The sequence below is a fragment of the Lineus longissimus genome, chromosome 1 (genome assembly GCF_910592395.1).
Source record: "Lineus longissimus chromosome 1, tnLinLong1.2, whole genome shotgun sequence".
Lineage (NCBI taxonomy): Eukaryota > Metazoa > Nemertea > Pilidiophora > Heteronemertea > Lineidae > Lineus > Lineus longissimus.
In genome coordinates, this window is record NC_088308.1 from 6227463 (window position 1) to 6248602 (window position 21140).

Sequence of the window (21140 nt, forward strand, 5' to 3'; positions counted from 1 at the left end):
TCGTATGGTTAAATAACAACAGGCGTTAACTTGAAACCTTTCAATCATTTTTAGTTCCATCACAGCATTTACCATCACTAATATCAAAATACAATTTGTTATCTTTACTCACAGGTACCAAGCACAAGTTCGACAGATGCCGAACGCCGGTAGAGAAAGTGCCAAATTAGACAATGTTAAGGATGAATTTGAAGAAGCCTCTATGAGGGTTGAACAATGCAGGGTGAGTATGGTGACAGTCTCGATGCTGTCTTGCTTGAAACTAAGAGAGCAAAGAAGTGTCATATCTTTATAGTTTGCCATATCTGATATTGATTTCAACTATTGTGTGGTAAAGGTTATCATCCTGCTTCACACTTTAACCCTGAGCTATCATGAGACCTTTGAGTAGATCTCAGATGAGCTGCTCAATCAACTCTATAACCTGACCATTTTAGACTTGTATCCATTATATACACCTACGTGGAGAATTAAAGGCAAGTCAGACAGAGATGACGTGCCAAGAGTCCTACGTCGACTTTTGGGGTTGAACCAAGGACGTCTTGACCACAAACCGAGAGTTCAAGGAACTAGGCCACAGAAGCTTAGTTAAGTAGAATAATGTAGACACACTGTGATCTATTTCAACTTGTAGAACATACACATTATTTTCACCATGGCATACAGTGTATAATTTCCTGGTTCAACCACTTCATCTAAATCTTTGTACACAAATCAATGCTCTTGTTTATTCCAGTGGTTGCACTTGACTGCAATCCAGTCCTTATGGCTAATTGTTCTGTTATAGTACAAGCATCTTCTGAGTCATTTTAGCTGTCAAATGGAGCCTGAATTTGGCTTCTGAAATCAATATCACAACTAAATTACGAAATGAAGCGAGGGATGGCCGATTTGAAAGTTATGGATACATGGCTGTAATCTCAGTTCATACATGCATGCATTGTGTACATGTAGTACTGGTATACATAATCAAAATTTCCTTTTCAGGATCAATTAGCCACTGAAATGTATCAATTCTTAGCCAGAGAAGCTGACTATGCAAAAATTTTAATAGAGGTAAGAATAATTTGTGACTTGGCAGACTGCTGATAAAGTTGTGTTTGTAGTAATTTGTAAGTCTCCATTTTCACTTGAATGCTAACCAGTTGTGCTGTAAAATACCAGGGCCGACCGAATTGAAACTCCGATAGTGCTGACAGGACCTAACAGAGTATAGTGTAATGGTTAAATGCTTTACACTATTCTCTGTTAGGCCCTGTTAGCGCTATCGGTGTTTCGATTCGGTCGGCCCAGGTTTCCTTGACTGTTTGAACGCGTCTGGTGACACGTTTTTGAGATTATTGCAAATGCACTGTCAGCCATGAACTTATGTTGAACATTTTAACTATAATGCATCAGCCTTTGGATTATGATGGCAATAGAGATGAATCAGTGTACTGCCAATTAAAAATGAGCAAATTCGCGAACATTACGGCACCTTAGTTTTTGTTTACCTTGAGAGTTTGGTCATTTTGTTGCGTGTGTCATTTGTAGCGTCTTGATTCAGCAGCCGTTTCTGTTCCATTTTGGTTCTGCATGGTTAGAATTGATATTTGTCTTGTTTCAGTTTGTTGAATCACAAGCTAGGTATCATCAGAAATGCCTAAAGACTATAGAGAAAATAATTCCAGAAATGAAAGTCCAATTAGGTTAGTATGATGAAAGTCCAGGGATGCCTGTCTGTCTCCTTTGAATGGGGAGTGGGTGGCATTTAAATTTCTTCCATAAGGAGAGAGGGTTGCACACTCAATGTGCAGGTTTCGAGGTTCAACTTTCGTCTCAAAATGGCATAACAAATTTTTTGAGGGCAGAGCATGAATTTTTGAAAATGGCACAATTGCCAGTTCTGAGGAATGTGGCACACTTCAAATAGATAATAACGTGCTTAATGAAGAAAGTTGCCTTAATCGAGAAAATTTCACTGGCGGAGGAATGTAGGTATTAAATCTTCCCCGTTAAATACTTTCGAGTCTGTGATTTGATGATTAATAATTTCGCGTTTTACGATATTATCATAACAGTATTCTGCATCTCCTTCCAGAGCAATATCCTCACAAGCCATTATACAATTATCCTCTCGAAGATCACTTGCACATAACGGAGAGGGAAATAGCCGCGGTGATAGAAGACTGTATCTGTGTGCTAATGGAGTATGGACTCGATGAAGAGGTAAGTGGGGCTGGTGTGATCAGCACTATGATCTCATTGTGACTCTTCAGGGGAACTTTAAATCGACCTGTACTCTTCTCCGACTTTTGTTTGCTCTTGTAAGCATAGTGCAGGAGCACGACCGTACCATTGAGTGCCACTTGGGAACCACTTGGGGACCACTTTGGGACTGTTGACTTCGTCCGATGCCAGTGGTGGGAGTTCATCACAAGCTGTACATGTTTCCAACTTAGATAGGCTGCAGTGGAACCTCTCTTAGCAGACAGGTGTTAGTAGAACACCCTCTCTAGTAGTGAAAGTGGTTTGGGTCCCAAAATGGGCCATTTCTATACACTCTGACCACTGTAATCAGGACATCTCCCTTTTGATACACTCACTCAAAGTGCTTCTTATTTTCAGGGTTTATTCAGGGTTGCTGGTAGTTCTTCAAAAGTAAAAAAACTCAAGGTAAGTTGTCTGCCTGAATCGGTATAAATGACGAAATATCTCTCAAATCATTTTGATGCATGTCTCTGTCCAAAAAGACTCCATCATGCTGCCGTTTTCTTTTGACCCCTCATGCCAATGATAATCAGTGCTACATGTACTGCGGCTTATTGTCAATACAAAACGAAGTAGTATCACTTGCTATGCTCAGGTCAAATCTGTCTCTGCTTCTATTAGACATACTCCTTTCATTCTAATCGTCTCTTTTCCAGGCAGCATTTGACGCTGGTATAGTCGAAATGGACGATTTTCTGCGTGATCCTCATGTCGTAGCTGGTGCTTTAAAACTTTACCTTCGGGAGCTTCCTGAGCCATTGATGACATATAAACTGTATCCAGAGTGGATGCAAGCTGCTCAAAAGTTTGTATACTTTTCACTTCATCCGTTTTTGTGTCCCAGTTCTTATACATTGTCTAAGCAAAAGTGAGTCGATTCAGTTTCAGCTTTCTCTGAATACATGTAGGTCCACGCCTGTCAACTTTGATAAACTTGAAGAGCCTCAATAGATTTGATGAACAGAGGCAGCTTTCAAAAGTGCTAGCGGTGTCTGACTAGGCCTACACTGCAATTTCTTTGCCTACCTGCCAGAGACCTGGTGTACATGGAGGCCAACCTACGACTACCTTAGCCCAGCTGATCAGGTTTTTGGTACATTGTATTATCATCTGATAGCATCCAGTTCAACCTGGGGTATTTCATCACTTCGTCAAAGTGTTGTAGAGACACTGCGGGGGAATCAGGTACCAATCGTAAGCCAGTATTTCTGATAGGGGAGTTTCATCACAAAAACCAAACAAGAAAGGGTGGGTGCAGCCTTGTTTGTCATGTATTTTGTCTCGAAACTATTGTGAGTTGTTATTCTTCAGACCTGGTGACGAGAGATTACAAGCGTTATGGACTGTGATGGATAAATTACCAAAACCAAATTATAACAATCTCAGGTGAGTTGTTGAACATGAACGAAATCCAAGGAGCTTTGTCCTGGCCTTCTGAAAGCCAATGGAAGTCAAGTTCTTGAGTTAAAACATCGGGCCTTATTATTGATTATGTTTACACTACTCATTGTCAAACTCTTTATCTCAAATTGGTTCCATATGATTGGCCTGATAGAACCCTTGTGTGCATTCTCCTCATCTTCCTTTCAGATACCTGATCAAATTCTTAGCCAAGTTAGCGGAAAGTGCCGACATCAACAAGATGTCGACAAGCAACATAGCCATTGTGATGGGACCCAATCTAATATGGTCACCAGGAGACGGAGGGTATGTAAAAAATGACTGGCGACGGGATGCCATAATCATGTCATTAGGTCATCACTAATAGAGAAGTAAAGCCATGACCATAGGATCATGAGAAAGATGCCCCAGAACCAGTACATGGACACAATCTCTCAAATTTGAGCATGCCAAGCCACTGGGCACATACCTGACACACACATGTACCTTTCTTTCTGAATTCTTATTTCAAGCCAAAAGTAGTTTTCCTTCCTTAAAGTGCTTTTTGCTCATTTGTGGCTTCTGATTTCAGGCCGAATGTGTTAACCACTGGGACCCAAAGTGCAATTGTTGACAGCTTGATAAAGAATGCGGATTGGTTCTTTCCGGGAGGTATGTATTTATAGCGAGGACTGTGGGAACCAATCACGTTGGGTTTTCTTCCCGAAGCATTTTGTGCACATGACGTTTTTTTCCGCTTTTATGATGAGTGAGATTTGCGGTGGGGGTTGAGCTTGAGCAAGAGAGATTACGGCATCACAACAGCTGCAAAAACGTTGATGTTGACCAATTCCACAAGAGCAGTTTATTGCCACATGAGCCACTGTGGCTTAGCTTTGAATGCAAAATTGTCAATATAAGCAGCGACCGCCATAGAGTTCTTGGTGGGCCATTGCAGATTTAATCTGTTTCACTTTGTTGTGATGTCAATAATCTTGCGGTTGAAAGATGTAAATTATTTGAGTTTGAACGTGTAGAAAGGATAATTGCTTGCCACGGCATGTAAAGATGGGAAGTTAGTTTTATGATACTCAGGAAAGGTCACAAAGTTGGTTTGTTTCTGCTAATGTATCATGATTTGTGGCCTAATGCTTTTAGGGTTTTGTCTAGTTTCAATCTTTGTTTATTATCACAATTTAGATGTGTTAGCTAGTCATTGATTACAGAGAAGTGGGTATTGTAGAAACAATCTCAAATCCCTCTCCAGTTACTGTTTTCACTCCTGTATCATTGACCACAGAATCTTTTTGGCAACAACCGTTTAGGTTGAAGCTTTAAGGTGTAGGACTTAGATCTGTGAAAAGAGCTCTGCGGTGTTCAGGATGTAGTATAGTTGTCTGGCCTTCTTACAACCCTGATCCTGTCCCCAGTCATGTAGCATAGCGGGGACTCTGAAAAAAACACTTAACTTTCTCGAGCAGTTTTGTTTTGCTTCTAGAACTCCGGCTAAATAATCACTTGTTTTATAAGCCCACTTTACTCTAAAACCGTAGCAATTAAGTTTGGTTTTGGATTATTCTCCATGTTATTTGGTTGAAGGTTCCTCTCAGCAAAGAACAGAATTTAACACCAGTGGACATATTTGAAGACAATTTCCTTCCCTAACTCTTGAATGATTAACTTACTAATAATCTTGGTCTGGGTGATAGTTTCTGCCTTGCATTCACTATTAACATCTGTTACTCAGCATCTTTGTGTTAGTTACATTGTGGCTGGAGGGTGGCATACAAAAACTGAAAACTGTCAACTTTTTGTGGGCGTTTCATTTTCACTGATTTTGCAAGCAACCTGGATTCCCAGAAATCACAATCACCAGAAAATCGTTCGTAAAAAATAGAAAAAAATTTCCAAACCCGCCAAAATAAATCCAGAAAATTCATCTTTGTTCAAATTTTTCGTGACTCACAAACTCAAAAGGCGTAAAAATTATTGGTTTCGTTAGTTTGACATTTTCAGATCGGTGTCCTCGTCAGTTCCTTTTCAGCTTTATCCCCTCGGACTGTGCTCTTGATATCAACCTACTTGCTGCATTCTTTATAACGATCTTCTCTGCTTCATGATAGTTGGTGATTCCACTTGTGATTGATCTGTTTCTGTTAAATGAAATCAGTGTCAGTCGGCAGATATCTGATGAGAAATTGCTCTACATCTGCTTCTAGCAGAAGATGTAACTTGGTCTAACGTTCTCATAGTTGTTAAAATCATAAATCATCTCAAGCCACTTTGCCAAACATGCCAGTGCTTGTCAATTTGGTCATATGAAGATATTTTATGGAAGGTTGAATGTCAACTTTTAATGAAGCAGGGATATCTTTTGTTTCATAATCATAACACATCGTCATTTAATAGCATGACTGCATAATTCATAATTCGAGTCACAGAGAATCTGCATTTTGAGACACCTGTCACGACTTAAAAAGCCATGATGATCAAAATTTTAGTCTCCAAATTTGGTGAATTGCAAAAATTTCTCCTTGTGGTGGACTATGAAATTACTTCTTGTAATTCCAGTGAAAAATATATTTTCAGGATTTTTTTTGTTATTCTCAAAATCTGCTAAAATAAGATGCCTGCAAAGATTTAGTGGTTTAGAGTGTAAAATTTAAAGTTTAGTTATATCTTTGTGATTTTATCATTTGCATTCGTCATCATCATCATCTTCATTATCACCATGAATCGTCACAAAATTCACTTTGAAGAAAAGTCACAATAATGAATTCACTTCCATAGATAGTAAGTCACTAAAATTCATAAATCCTTCATACATTTTATAGCACAACATCAATAGTTTTCAAGTTTATTCATACAAAAATCACTGTAATTGAATTCCAAAATAAGTGAAATTTGTTGTTTATCTTCACCGTCACTGTTTATAAAAGAAACGTAAAAAAACTTTGCACTTTTGTACTGATATTCTGTTGAATATGTCCAGTTTAACGCTGTGATGCTGATAACTGATACCTTAGAGTGACAACTCCATGTATCAAACCATGTCCCTGGTATTATTTCAGGAGACTTTTATAAAATCTAAAGTCTGCAGGGGTATTAACGTCCATGATTTAATGATATGCTCTATAAAACATAGCATTTGGAGATGGCGGATTTCTCTTTTCAATTAGTTGTGAAGTTTAAAAATTTATTCTGAACTTCTGTGATTTTAAACAGTTGCAGTTCTGCCAACATCCCACATTGTGTATGACTTGCCTTCAGCCTGATGAGTTTTAGCCCAACACTGGAACAGGTTTTGTATGAATAAATGTTGTGAAAGACTGATGTTGTCATATCATACATCTTGCCATCATATAATCTTGAAATATCAAATTTCTGTCCCAGAGTTTCCATCGTAGTGTGGAGCAGATACTGAGAGAAGAGCATAGTGTTTTGAAGATTGTGAAAACGTTATAAATATTGTGACAGTGTCTTTTGTTTTCACCTGTATCAACACAGATGCAGTTGAGACCATTTCTTCTCTGTGGCTGCATACTTTGCCAGGAAAAGTGTCACCATTTATGTTGAAAAACAGGAGATTTTATTCTCCCGACGAGTCAAATTTAATGTTTAATATTGTGATCAAATTGTGGATCTAAGTTGCATGGATTGATACGATTAGCATGAAGTGTCTTCTGTTTGCTTGGAGCCCGTCCCCTCACGCCACTCCGTTTTGCGTGTTTGTGTGATGTCCACCATCCTCTCGTGGCTACCAGGGGCTATATTTTCTTAACTGTGGTGAGCACTACGGGTGGCAGGAGTACTCACTTTCAAAGGGTGAAGATTGGCACGAGACCAAATCTGGACACCCAACCTTACAATGCACCATCTTTGCTTATAGAAGTTGTGCACCGACATCATTTGGACCTCCATTTTGGACGTTAGACCATGTCCTTGAACCTGCCAACAACCAAAGTGGGCTACGTGGGTCAATGATATAAATTTGATGTTCAAAATGGTGTTATTTTTGTCCTGTGTTAATATTATCATCTGCACTGCCTCTGTAAAAATGAGTATGCTGCCAAACATGATCAGCGGCAGTGAACACTTTATTGTACTTCATCAACCATCTCCACTGACATAAACAGACTGGATGAAGAGGATAATACTAAATGATACATAAGAATCTCCACCTAATCAAATTTCTGGGCCCAAGTGTTTGTCATCAATCTTTGCAAATGAAGAAAGATTATTCAAGTTCCTTAAATCTTTTCTTGACAGGGATATATATACATTTGTACCTTTATATCTCTTCTTCAAATTTAAATTTTTGTGGTGGTCTTGATATGTTTGTATTCAGTTTTGGTTCTGGGTCTGTGTATGGTTGTGGGTTTACATAAGTTTTGACATTCATCTGTGGTTAGGTTTGCATGTTTTTCGTGTCATTAACTTTTTCATGGAGTCTCAAAACTAATCGCATGACGAGGTGGCTTCATTATTAATCCAATTAACAAACCCCAAACTATAGAAAGGGTCTCATGGTCCAGCTATAGGTTATGTCTAAAATATGTTCAGCTGAGTGTAGGGATTTTTCCCCTTAATTCATAATGCGCTGAAATTGGCTTGACTCAAAATTGCACTTCTGTGAAATATCACAATTTGTGAGAAAAATCAATAGAGAGGAATGGATTTGATGATTGCATTTTCTTGACTGTGACGGGAAAATTCACAGTACGTTGTATATTTTGAAGAAGGAATAGCCATATCAGTGCTTTTTATTTGAAATCTAGGAAATCAAAAAGCTAAACAGTCTTAAAAGCATCAGCCAAGTTTAAAAATTGAATTTTAACGAAGAGACTGTCAATCCTAGCAAGTGTTCGGCTATAAAAAGTGGTTTATATTTCACCTTCCACAACCAAGAAAAAACTGTTTTACCTATATGTCCAGTTATGCCAATGGTCCAACTGCTCAGCTTGTGTAAGATGCTGTAGACTATCCCGTCAGTTCATGTCAGAAGAATTTGGGTATAGTCAGGTCGAAACTATAGTTGTATGATTGTATTTAGTTACTTTCTCTCTAGCCAGTTACAGACTCTGAACAGAACAGCCTTTCACTGCCAAAGACGCAGAAATATTGTGTTCATAAGATATTTTCAGTTGCGTCAGAAAGTTGCGCAAAAAAGACAACTGTTCTGGTCAAGTTTTCCAATTGGTATTGGCCGGCAAGAATAAATGGGGTTGTTTTTTATCAGAATAGGAAAATGGATGTTGTCCTTTATGTAGTGCCGGTGCTGACCAGTTTGTTGTGGTTGTTGTTTGCCGTACACTTAATCTTTCTTGCCTGTTTCTTTTGTCTTGTTTTTCCTGGATGTAGATGTGGAGTTCAACGTCACTCCTGTACCTAGTCCGAATCTCAATGTACGTCTGAGCACATCACCGTCTTGCCAAAAACACATCTTCACAACTATGCTCTTGGCGACTCCAGTCTCTGCTCCACACTCCCATGAAACCACGCCCGAACCTTGTTCACCACCCCCTCAGGCGGGTCATTCATTTTTGGCGGATATTACAGAACAGGCACCAAAAAAGAACCACAAAGTGAAAGAAAATGGTGCGGATCGCCTCCCACCGCCCCCACCGTCTATAGTCCGACATAGCTCGTTGCGTGGACCGAGGAAACGCTCTGTTGGCAGCTTGGAAAGTGCGTCTATCAGCCTTGGGTCAAATAATGGTCATGCCAGGACTGGAGCACGGACGCGATGCGATTTAAAAGCTGAGAGATTAAAATTTATGAACTCTACTCCGACTCTTTCGAAATCGTTGAGTTGTGAGAACATCAAGTCGCCGACTTTAGAACTGAATGACTGTGATAGACGGACACAAAGTCGGGGTGTCATCCCGGAGGACTTGAGCAGAAGTATGCATAACCCGCCATACCGGTTATCTGAGAAGGTGCCAGTACCTGTTCCAGTGTCCGCACATTCAGACATCTACGATACTGTTTTTGCCTTGCAATCTCTGCACTCGGATGGATGGACGGACTACATAAGCCGGGTCAGAAATATGTGGGATGCCCACACAAACAAACGGGTGTCGTTCGGTGACACACCACCCCCTGGTGGCCATAGAGGTAATCACACTGTCACGGCATGTTTGCTGCCTGCTGCCCTTTTGCTGCTCCTTATTTCTTGCTTTTGGAAATGTGGGTCTTGTGCTGGTTTATGAGTCGCTCTTGTTGCTATTTTCACTAACCTGTTCTGATGCATTTCTTTGTTATTAGAGAGGTTGAGGGACTCGTGGGTTTGTTGTGTTAGTACCTTTATCATAGTCCCTTAACTTCTCTATTGTATCGTCCAAACCCTCTTACAACCAAACCTATGACTAATATTTACCTAATCTCTCTAACTGACTTGTCTCATGCACATGTGTCCAGTGTCCCTGACTTAGTGACTGTTTTGGACATGCTGAGCTGACACTTCTATACAGCCCCACCTACAGACTGACGCTTTCAGAAAAATTTCGGAAAATCATTGTTACATGTTAGACCACCCGAGTGCTTTAAATTGCACCCAGATGACTCAAAAATGCTTTAAAATACATCAAAAGATCCTGAATTAACTGAAAATATTACTTCTTGTATCAGACAACAACAAAATTGGTGACTGCATAATGTGATGAAATTCTATGTATTTCAAACTGGGGGCCGTTCAGGGCCATGCAGGAATAAATTTGACAAATTAAAATAGTCATGGCTAACTTGCATACGATGTTTGGGCGAGAGGTTTGGACCTGCCTGTTTGGTGGCTGAATGGCTTTCGGTCTTCATTCTTTGCGATTGCCTAACTAATACTAACTATGCTGACAAGTTCGATTTGCAAAACAAAGTAAGCCAGGATCCTCTGTACTTGCTGTAAACCCCTATTTTGGCTGTAAACCCCTATTTTGGCTGTAAACCCCTATTTTGGCTGTAAACCCCTATTTTGGCCAAAAAAAAAATTGAGACGCAAATATTTGAATAGGTATGTTTCGTATCGAAGTCAACAAATCTGATTGTCTGCAATGAAAACTCAGTACTGGTCGGCCGAAAAATAGATCTGCGGATGTACTTCTTGCTTCCTGCTGATTCTGCGTGTAATCTGCTGTAACGACATTCTGCAGCCTCTCTGTGCTATTGGGTTTTGTTTGAAATTGTAGTCCACCTGTGCAGCCTCTAAGGCTTACATGTAACTATTAGATTTGGTATGGGGTGTTGAACTGGGACACCTTTCTGTACACTCTTACACCAATGGGGTCGAGGTGGCAGACAGGGACACCCTTGTCAACAGATCTTTTTCTGATGGCTTTACAGGCACTTCCATATGAAGTATTGTCCCCTTGTATAGTGGGTTCCATTAGCATGGATTGGAATCGTGCGCCAGACATGCATCACCTGATGGGTGATGTGCTTACATGGGACCCTATTTGCCCCTGATACACGCATGTGTGCTTTCAAGGGGAGCTATTAAAACAGCGATATTACACAAACAACTACACAAGTAACATCATTAGCTCACTAATCCGTTAAAAGGTAGAAAATTATCAATTGCCAACTTTCAGTGGGAGGGAATCCAATCTTACTCTTGGTTGCACTGCACCATCATCAGCAAGATTATCGCTTATGGCACCTAACTTTAATATGCACTCATCACATGGACACCATAGCCAATCAAGATAAAAAAGTAACATTGTATCACGATTGCTTCTTTTACTGTCATGAACTCAATGTGTATTGATAAATCTTGTAGCTATCACTCAGTTATAAATATCTCAATAGTGTATCAGCAAAACTGGCCAGGGCTACTGCAGTACATGTATTGTTGTGACAGAGACGTGACGTCTGAATTTTGACGTCATTTTGAGAATACCCTAGTTAAAATCAGTGCTGCCTACATGTATTTGGATGCTGATAATCTATTTGGTCACTCTGAAACAATAATGCTGTGATTACATGTAGCTAGATAATTTGAAGTATACTTTTCATGGTAAAAATCTGACTAAGCATAGGAATTGTAACACTAAAAAACAGGGTACAGATAGTTTGGTCCTGGGCGTCTGTCAAATTGGGTACATAAAATTTGGTGCACGGCATCCGCCAAACAGGGTACATATGGTGGAGGGCATCTGTCACATACTGTATAGTTTGGTGCAGGGCATCCGTCAGACAGGGTACATAGAGGTTAGGGTTTGGGGTTCCGTCGAACAGGGTACATAGTTTAGTGGAGGGTGTCCTTGAAACTGTGATGTCTTCGTCGCATGCATTGATGGGTGTGGAAAGCTTGCATGAGCTGTTGTATCTTGTGCATCGTGTTATAACTCGATGAATCTAAACCACTCGATGTTAACCCTCTGTTGTTGAGTATCTGCAAATAAAGCTTATGTTTGTGTTTCAAATTGCTTCTTGTTTTGTTCTCTTATTTATGCTTACCGTGCTTTGTTGATTTGTGTCGGTATTATTTTTTTTTTTTTCCGTGTTAGTTTCCGAACAATCCCTCTTTTTTTCCACCCCAGAGATTAAGGTGCCTTTTGTAGCAGACTTATACCAATATCCCTGATATCAGTAGTGGTCAAAATCATAAGAAGACACATACATGTAGTAGAATTTTTCCTTGGATAATGTGTTCATTCATGTTTCTCATTTTGACCTCCAAGGTTTTAACATTTGGCGGTTTAGATAAAGAAATCGAAAATAAGCTTGCTTTTGCTACAAACTGCACTACATTCTCTTAGTAGACGGCATTGTGGGACCGGTTTTTGCATGATGGTTTTGAGGCAAACGGTAGTATCAGTTCTGGTGAAGTTGGAGAGCCTTCTTGGCGGTGTGATAAAAAAAACTGATTTAGATGAAAAATGTTCTTTGTTTCCACTGTAACCTTTACTTGTTGACCATCATGCAAGGACTGGCCTCCTTTACCAAATACCTCCTCAACACCAAGCCTTATTCCCCTATGTTAGACTTAAGATGAGAAGTGTTGATGTCTACTGTCAGGCCAGCTATGTGAAGTACAGAGTTCTTGTGTAGAGGGAACTGCACATTTTCATCCACACAAAGAGTTGGAATGTTTGTGCACAATATCGGGTACATGCTACACCCATCCTCTATATTGGAACTCTGTATTAGTGATGGCTGGCAATATCAATTGCACTAGTCCTCCTTCAGACTTCTACCAACTTGCAAACTACTATATGGACCCTCATCTGATCAGGAGATGGTGAAATTTATTTAAAAATCTCCTTTGATGTTCAAGGAGGCCGTAGTCTATGATATTTTATTTTGAGTCTGAGCCCTGGCTTTGTAAGTCCAGTTTGATTTCAGCATGATATCCTTTCCCTTGCTCCCAAACTGCATGATTTCGCATCATCATATATTTCATCATTTGACTTTTTTGCATCTTTTGAATTCTGGCTTCGGGTATACATTGGTTCTGGAAATCTCTTCATTTACAAACATTTCTGATGGAAACAAAACTGAGAATTAATGCAGTCTTTATTTGATTCTTCCTATACATTTTGTAGATACCATTTGCGGAAACGTTTCTGAAAACAGCAACCTTGGAGGTATCGCAATTTAGAAACCTAGCAGAAAAGAACCAAAATCAGAATATGAAAATGTCACATGGGAAAGTACCTAAAGTTAAGGATAGATGGCGATGCAGATTTTGTTTACCTTATGCAAAATGTAAATTAAAAGTGATTTCCAGAATTGACATGTATTTGAATTCTGAACGCCAGATAATCACTAACACTACCAACATCACTTTTACCATCATATCAATAGGTGATGCCCAAACTTGAATAGAAATGCATCCTGGTGTGTCTATCATCGATTTAAGAGTGTACCACAAATAAAGAATCCTGTCACAGTGTTATCCCTTATTGTAAATATCATTTTTATCGAACGACTCTGTGTGTTGTTGCATTCATCGGCCCAAATTCTTCATTATGATAGATTTTCTTGCTTGTTTGTTTAGTTCTCATCTGTTGTATTTCCAGATATCGATTTCAACCAATCGGGGTCATTCACGTCGAATAGCGAGTCGCCATGCTCCGGAGCGTCTCCTTATACACCTCACAGAGACTCATTCGTATCGGCGAGTCCTGCATCACTGCCCCGCAGTCCGTCTGACAACGTTACTCTCCGTAATCCTGACGGCGTATCTGTTAATGTAACTGATGGAGGAAATGTATCTTATGACGGGTAAGTGTCTCGGGGGAGGGGGGGTGGATATTCGCCTGAGAAGGGACTGGCTGAGCATCTCCAATGTGGGACTGTTGGCCATTGCCTCCATGTCAGTGCTCTAAACAACTTGGGTGTCACATGTAGTATCGCCATTATTATTCAATGCACGGCCACGAAAGTTACTAATTCGTTTCGAGACATTGTTGCTAGTTAATACTTGCTTGAAATCGTTTTAAATTGACCATTACCAAACAGTGAGTTTTTGTTTTTGTTCCAGGGCTCGAACAAGTCCAAAGATTTCTCGCCGGGTGAGCAAGAAACCTGCACCTAAGCCGCCCCCAGTGCCCGAGAGAGCGCAGACTCTACCAAGAACGACAGAGCTGTTGACGCCATCACCACTCCTGACGGTGGACAAGGCGAAATCGATGCCTTATGGCATAGAAAATAGTGCAGGTATGGGTTGTTTTGGGGATCATCGTCATCATCGTCATCATCATGGTCCAGACTTGGCTTATTGCCGACAGCACATGGGAAATGTACTGGATTCACTGGGGGTTGAACCCGTGACCACCCGAGCCAAAGTCTGCCGCTATGACCGCTGAACCATCAAGACCTTGTTCCTGTTTATTGTATGATAAAGTGTCCTTTTTTCCACAGATAACGGCCAGCCTTTTGTATCATCATCATTGACGTCGATTCCCCAGAGTCCCGACAAACCGACGCCGCCAGACAAACCTTCAGCGGCCACATTGGACCGGAAGGTGAGCCATCGACCGCCCCGACCCGCACCACCACCGCCTGCACCGCCGAGAGAACATGCTGCATCTATGTCGGAGAATACGTCATTGTGAGAAATCATGACAGATAGACAGTCAATTTCAAGTTGATACAGCCTTTTGGGTAGAAAACTTTGACTTGTGAACTCTTGCAAGCATCAAACTTCAGAGTGAAAACCAGTTCTCTTTTCCAAATTTCCTTGACCAGGATCTGTCAACTAAGCCTTGGCACATTTTAGACTTCATTTCAGTTATGGCACTAGACATGTATATGCAAAATGACTGCAGTTGTCTGGGAAAAGTTAAATTAAATTGGGATTTTTCTGTATAATTTATTATTTTAATGATTGTGCGCAAGGTGCGTTTCAGTAATTAGACATTTGATCCCACCAAGCCGACCAACGAATAAAAGGAGGCAATATACTCTGTTTGCAATCTGGAATTTTACTTTCCGATTTATTGGTTTTGGTACACTTCTCTCTTCTCATATGGAACAATTCATGACATGTATATAAAGAAGGGGGAGTCTCAGGGGGAGTCTGAGATGGAAACAGTGGAGAACAGTTGAATGCAGCCTATATGATTGTCCTGCTTGGGGTTCATGTATGATGGGTATCAATCTTGAAGTAAATGTGCTTGAATAACCGCTTTTAACAAAGTATTATCTCGATGTTTATTCCAGAAATACATGATATTGTTAACACATTTAACGGGCCAATATTAGCAAAATGTGGCTATTGGGCCTGGGCTAGAACCAACCAGTGCTGAAGTGCGCTTCTCTCTTGCCTTTCTGCAGTTTGAGGCTGAAAATGACGAGTTTCATGGTAAAACAAGATATGTGCCATATCTAACATGGTGGAGTTAACCATACTATGGCATTGCCCATTTAACGACACATCTGACCTCCAAATTTCAGAGCATTCAGGCGAACCGAAAAGCTGATGATAAAAACTTCCAAGCCATTTTCAGTTAAATTCTGAACCTTAGAACCAAAATATCAATAATGGATCTATTTTGTGTTGCGATGAAACCTTTCAGATGTAGAGTATTGTAATTCTAGTCAGCTAATCAAATACAGTAGAAAAGCTCTTTCGATACAGACTTGTGTTAACCCTTTCGGTACCATTGACCTGCAGAGCAGATCGTAAAATGACACCCCTGCAGCACCACTGACCCAAGGAGCGGTGTATGCAGTTTTACTTTTGACTCGATATACACTATAAAGTCGCAGTGCTGCCATTTTCGAACAATATTTGTATCACAAAAGGTCAGACCACTGCCTGTTGTTCGCTACATGCTTTTACACTATGGTTTGTGTTGAGTGTGGGTTTAAACTAAATGGCCGGTGGCAAAAGGGTTAACTATCTGGGTCTCAAGTATTGTTTATCAGTAGGTCTAGATCATTGTTAATACTTATTGTTATAAGTATTCCTTGGAGCTTAGTTTGCTGTTTAATGATGCATAGTAACATTTGGCCCTTTAGTTAAGTTGAACAAAGGAAATTTATATTTGTCATCTTGTTGCTATTTTGTGCTTCTTTTCAAATGTGATATACTCATTCAATGTGATTACGTGTACACTTTACGGTAGTGGTTCAACCTATTGTCTCAAACAAGTTGACACGAAATTCTGGCAACTTCTGGTACATTTCTCCTGGTAAAATTCTAGCAGGGCCAGCGCCAGGTGGACATCACAGTAAGAACCTCTATGGGTTTGGCAACATATGCATTTTCTGGAATAAATGTATGAACAGCTGATCGGGTTGAAAAATATTCTGGCACACTTTTACATGTATGTCTATTCTGCTTGAGACAGTGGGTGGTTCTGTCATGCTTTTCTGCTGCTTGGTGAGTATTTCTCCCAAATTAACTGTACCTTGACTTTAATACTTTTCAATTTCATATTACGTCCTGTAGCACAATTTAGATTCTTCTTTATGCCCCGGTGTATGAGATTTATGCATAATACATACATGCATCTTTTCATAAACTTGTCAATGACCGTGTTGTGGCATAATGATACACATGTATGAATTTCGTCTACATTATTTTGTTGCTAGCAGAAAAAATCTTATCGGTTGAAACAAAACGAACCAAACTGACTGAGGTAGGCCAGTCAGTTGTCAAGCTTCAAGCTATTCATGATCAGTTTCAAAGGTTTTTCTGAAGTTAAGGTTGGGGGGTCAGTTTGGCCTCCCCTTGGATACGTACCTGTCTAATACTTAGGTTCTCTTCATCAGGTCATTTGTGATTCGTCCAGTCCAGCTTGGACATAATATCTGCAGAAGATTTGAAGATCAGATATGAGCACGACTCCGTCTCATTTTGATAGCATATAAAACAATTAAAACTAGAAAATTATTTTCTAAATTAGAATATTTTCTGTGAATGAAAAGTAGTTCTTTGATAAGGATTTTACATCTTCCTTATTAGATTTCAAAAATACTATGTTATCTTTCTTAGTGTGAACCAGTTGTCTCCTGAAATAGTGCTTCTATAATTCCTTAGAACGGATTTCAGTCTCCTGGTAAGCACTGATTCAGAAATAGATGAAGACTGATTGTGTATGATTCTGATTTTCGTGGGGTCCAAATGGTCGTCTTGTTCGATCCTAGAAATTAAGGTCAGGCAATTTCATTGTAGTGTACATGTATGTCCATTGTATAGTATGTATCAATGATAACTAAATTTATAAAGTAACGATTTAGTAAATTTTTAGAATGTACATATAAATTGATTTCGTGGATCGAAAGCATACTGAGAGACATTTATTTATCTGTGTCTGCTATACTTGTTGTGTAAAGGTGTAACTCTGATCATATTAATATGTTAGATCTACTTGGCACGCGATGGTAATTGCATGTAACATGTGACATTCAAATAGAAGAAAAGGAGTTTTGTACAAAGTACAGTGAATATGTTGCATAATAGTCTCAACTCACATGTATGAGGCTACACTTTCTCAATGTATGAGGCTACACTTTCTCCAGTATAAATTGTTTTTTAAACAGCTTCTGCTGCCCTTCCTATTTCTTTCAGCGTTTACTTAAAGCGCTTAAAGTACATGTAAGGGAGCATTAGCACAGAGGGCCAGCCTCATGATTGTGAGGTTGCAGGTTTGATTCATGGCCAAGTCACTACTTGGTTTCCCTATTGGTCGGGTAAGAATAAGCACTTAGGCAGCTTTTGAAACCCTAGATTGATATCCCCAGATTGATATCCCCAGATTGATATCTTGGGAAATGATGAGTTTTCACTATTGGTCAAAGCAATTTGAGCAAGGTTCAAGATAACACTGAATTGCTATAAATGTGTCAAATTATTATTATATGATCATTGTCATATTTGAATTCACCGTTTAATACACAATGACCCTGAATCATTCTTTTTAGCGTCTCATAAATACTCATTCTGTTCTTGGTCTTTAGGAGCACCTGTAAAGAATCTCCTTTAATTAGAATGCTGATTACCAATGAATGATGTGTGCTAAACAACTGTGGTGTTAATAACTTTCCTGTGATTTTGTTTCTTGGACCATAAGGGGTTAATTTCCTGTCCAATACTCGCTTGATTTTATCTTTATTAGTGCTTTCTTTAATTACCAAGGTGTCCAATTGATTAACCGTGCTAGACTTGGGAATAGATGTCCAGTTACAATATAGGCCTGGCAATCTTTTGCACCTCAAGAAACTGAGGGGTGTATTGAGTGCATGACACCCCATTAGAATACGTTTGAGAAAAGATTCAGGCCAGTCTGTTTTGAACCAAACCGGCATATTGATTAACAGGGCACTGTGTTAAATTCTGTTGATTGTATTGGAAATTATTGCTATTATTACTTTCATCTTTGTTTCCTCTAGTCAATGACAACGTTTTAAGGTTACAGTGTACAGTGCTATACATTCCAGAAGAAGGAGTCTATTGAACATATTCTTTTCTTGTTACGCAGGGTATTTCAATACCACTGGGGCACATTTTTGTATGGGCCATACACCGGCAGCAATAAAATGTGCCCTTGTCCACCCTAAATAAAGAATGTTGCCTTTTCTTTGTGTATGTATAGCATTGTACGGTTCTGACGCACTTGTCAACAGTTTTCTTGGGCTTTACATCCTTTGAGCTGCATGGTGGCCATGTTTGCTTCATGTTCCTCCCCTATTCCAGATTTCCCAAAGAAAGTTCAGGGAAATGAAAACTATATCTTCACTATTGAGTTAAGTCTTCCTAGGAGTTGGAAAGCCCTGGATTGGGAGGGGGGATTTTCAGACATTATTTGTTGATTGTTGTCTTATGACCTTATCAGTGTTGTAAAAATATAAACATGTAACATCAAGTGTAACGAAACCTTTTGCTCATTGTGAAAACAGCCTGCTTCCCGATGGAGACTGCCTATCCAGCTTACAATTCAACCTTTCATGACTAAGCATGTTTGTAACATTTGGTGGCTGAAATCAACTTGTTGTTGTTATTGAGGGTTAATTTTGTTCTGCTGGATAGAAAGATTCCCATATTGGTGCTTTCATTGTTGCATACATGTAGCTGGTATTGCTGTCTTCTCTTTAAAGCACCCCTCAACCGAGCGATTTTTATTGCTGCAACCTGCAAAAGATTGCTGCGATGAGGGATAAAAGAATCACTTGTCTGTGGGTATAAAACATAACATTGGTAATTGCTCATTTTGATATTGATTGCAGTTTACTGCAATCAGCGATTCTTGTCGCAGGCACCTGTGATGACCACTGCAAACAAGCAATTTTAGTCGCATGCAATAATGCAGGTTGCAGCAGTAAAACCACTCGTTTGCGGAGTACTTGAGACGTCATGCCGCAAGTAATGTGCTTTAAACTTTGACTTGCTGAAACATTATTTAGCTGACTTTCTTTTGGCAAAAATGGTTTTAAAACCAAGATGTAGATTTCTACCTTTGATGTTGTAAGAAAGTTGATGTAATTCTTGCTGTAAAGCCACTCAATTGAACTGATACCATAAACTGTAAAAGTATCCCATGTGCTCTAATTTTACATTATTTGTTATGACCAAAAATTGCAGAAATTATTTACAGGGCAACAGAGAATCTTATTGAAATTAGTTACTGTTAATACTGAATTGTGAAAATGCTTAGGTAAAGCTATATGTAAAGCAAAAGTTGCAATTTCACAAAACCGCAAACTATAAAAGATAAAAAAATCTTTCCTTGTTGAGAGTTATATTTAGAACTAAGATCCCAAACATTTCAAAGGGTAAGATCTGACTGGGGTAGATTTTGTATATCATTCTCTGCTGCTGTAAGTCATGTTTTGAAAGTTCATGGCACCTGTTACAATTTGTTAAAAATGTTTTAGGCTCACGAAAATAAAGTAGTTTACAGTAGGTGAAATCGACCTTTTTTAGAGGGGGACCCTATTACTAACACTTGTACCAGTATATTTTTCATAGAAGTTCAGTACAATTGTATGATCTGAAGTAATACAGTAACAGCATGTTTTCTCAGCTCTCGATGTTCCCAAGTTTGTACATGTTATAACGACTTGATATTTTGTAAGATATGACAGAGGTATAATCAAGATCCTTTACTTGTAGAAATAAAAACTTTGGAGAAAAACTCTGAAATTGTCTTTACTTGGTTTGAATTTTGTCTTATACACCTTCAGCGAGAATTTATCCTAAAGAAATCGGGGGTTAATGTTTGCTTCTTAGGCCCTGCAAACAGTTGCCTAAGACATTTCCTCTCAATGGGTGATATGAATAAAGACTAGCAAATGCTTTTACTTCAATTTTGTACAGAAAGGCCTAGTGTAAATGTACATGGAGTTTTAGATAAAAGCATTTGCTAGTCTTTATTCATATCACCCATTGGCTCAAGTTTGTCCTCTGGTCAGGTTGAGACAATGGGTGATATGAATAAAGACTAGCAAATGCTTTTACTCCGGTTTTGTACAGAAAGGCCTAGTGTAAATGTACATGGAGATTTAGATAAAAGCATTTGCTAGTCTTTATTCATATCACCCATTGGCTCAAGTTTGTCCTCTGGTCAGGTTGAGACAATGGGTGATATGAATAAAGACTAGCAATTGCTTTTACTAAAAACCCCATGTACATTTACACTAGGCCTTTCTGTACAAAACTGAAGTAAAATCATTTACTAGTCTTTATTCATATCACCCACTGTGTTGTTCAAGTATAGTTCTCATTGTGAGTTGTTGGTCTGGATGTGACTATGTCTTTAACACAGAACTGGTTGTGACAGTTTCATCATGGCTCACTGGCTGTATTTCGTATGGTGCAAACTGAGAGTGAGCTGTATTTCGTATGGTGCAAACTGAGATAATTTCCAGATTGATTGTCAGACTGACTTTCCTTCATTCTGAACCGATGCCTGAACACTGAAGAGTTAATCTTCTTTTCCCCCACTGTTTTGAAATTCAATCTGTTTACCAGCCTAAGGGTATTGATGGTTGCTCACCATCAGCTGATGAAGAGACTGGCCAACTGCGTGATGAGGAAGGCATGATGCCAACATTGCCCCACAGGT

The 21140-nt window shown here is 39.3% G+C and overlaps 1 protein-coding gene across 3 annotated transcripts in view; it reads left to right on the forward strand.

Annotated features, from left to right (window-relative positions):
- The window catches only part of LOC135486976 (rho GTPase-activating protein 44-like), a 29350-nt gene extending 9141 nt beyond the window's left edge, over window positions 1-20209 (forward strand). For 2 of the 3 annotated variants that reach the window (XM_064770207.1, XM_064770213.1), the window contains 13 exons: window positions 115-223; window positions 988-1056; window positions 1607-1688; window positions 2081-2208; window positions 2608-2655; window positions 2907-3055; window positions 3562-3636; window positions 3841-3957; window positions 4223-4302; window positions 8992-9747; window positions 13647-13851; window positions 14111-14286; window positions 14491-20209. In XM_064770207.1, the coding sequence (XP_064626277.1) occupies window positions 115-223; window positions 988-1056; window positions 1607-1688; window positions 2081-2208; window positions 2608-2655; window positions 2907-3055; window positions 3562-3636; window positions 3841-3957; window positions 4223-4302; window positions 8992-9747; window positions 13647-13851; window positions 14111-14286; window positions 14491-14684 (2188 nt within the window). In that variant the 3' untranslated portion in view covers window positions 14685-20209. The remainder of the gene's footprint in view (window positions 1-114; window positions 224-987; window positions 1057-1606; window positions 1689-2080; window positions 2209-2607; window positions 2656-2906; window positions 3056-3561; window positions 3637-3840; window positions 3958-4222; window positions 4303-8991; window positions 9748-13646; window positions 13852-14110; window positions 14287-14490) is intronic. The other variant, XM_064770223.1, reaches the window with a different exon arrangement.
- Window positions 20210-21140: the final 931 nt, after the last annotated feature.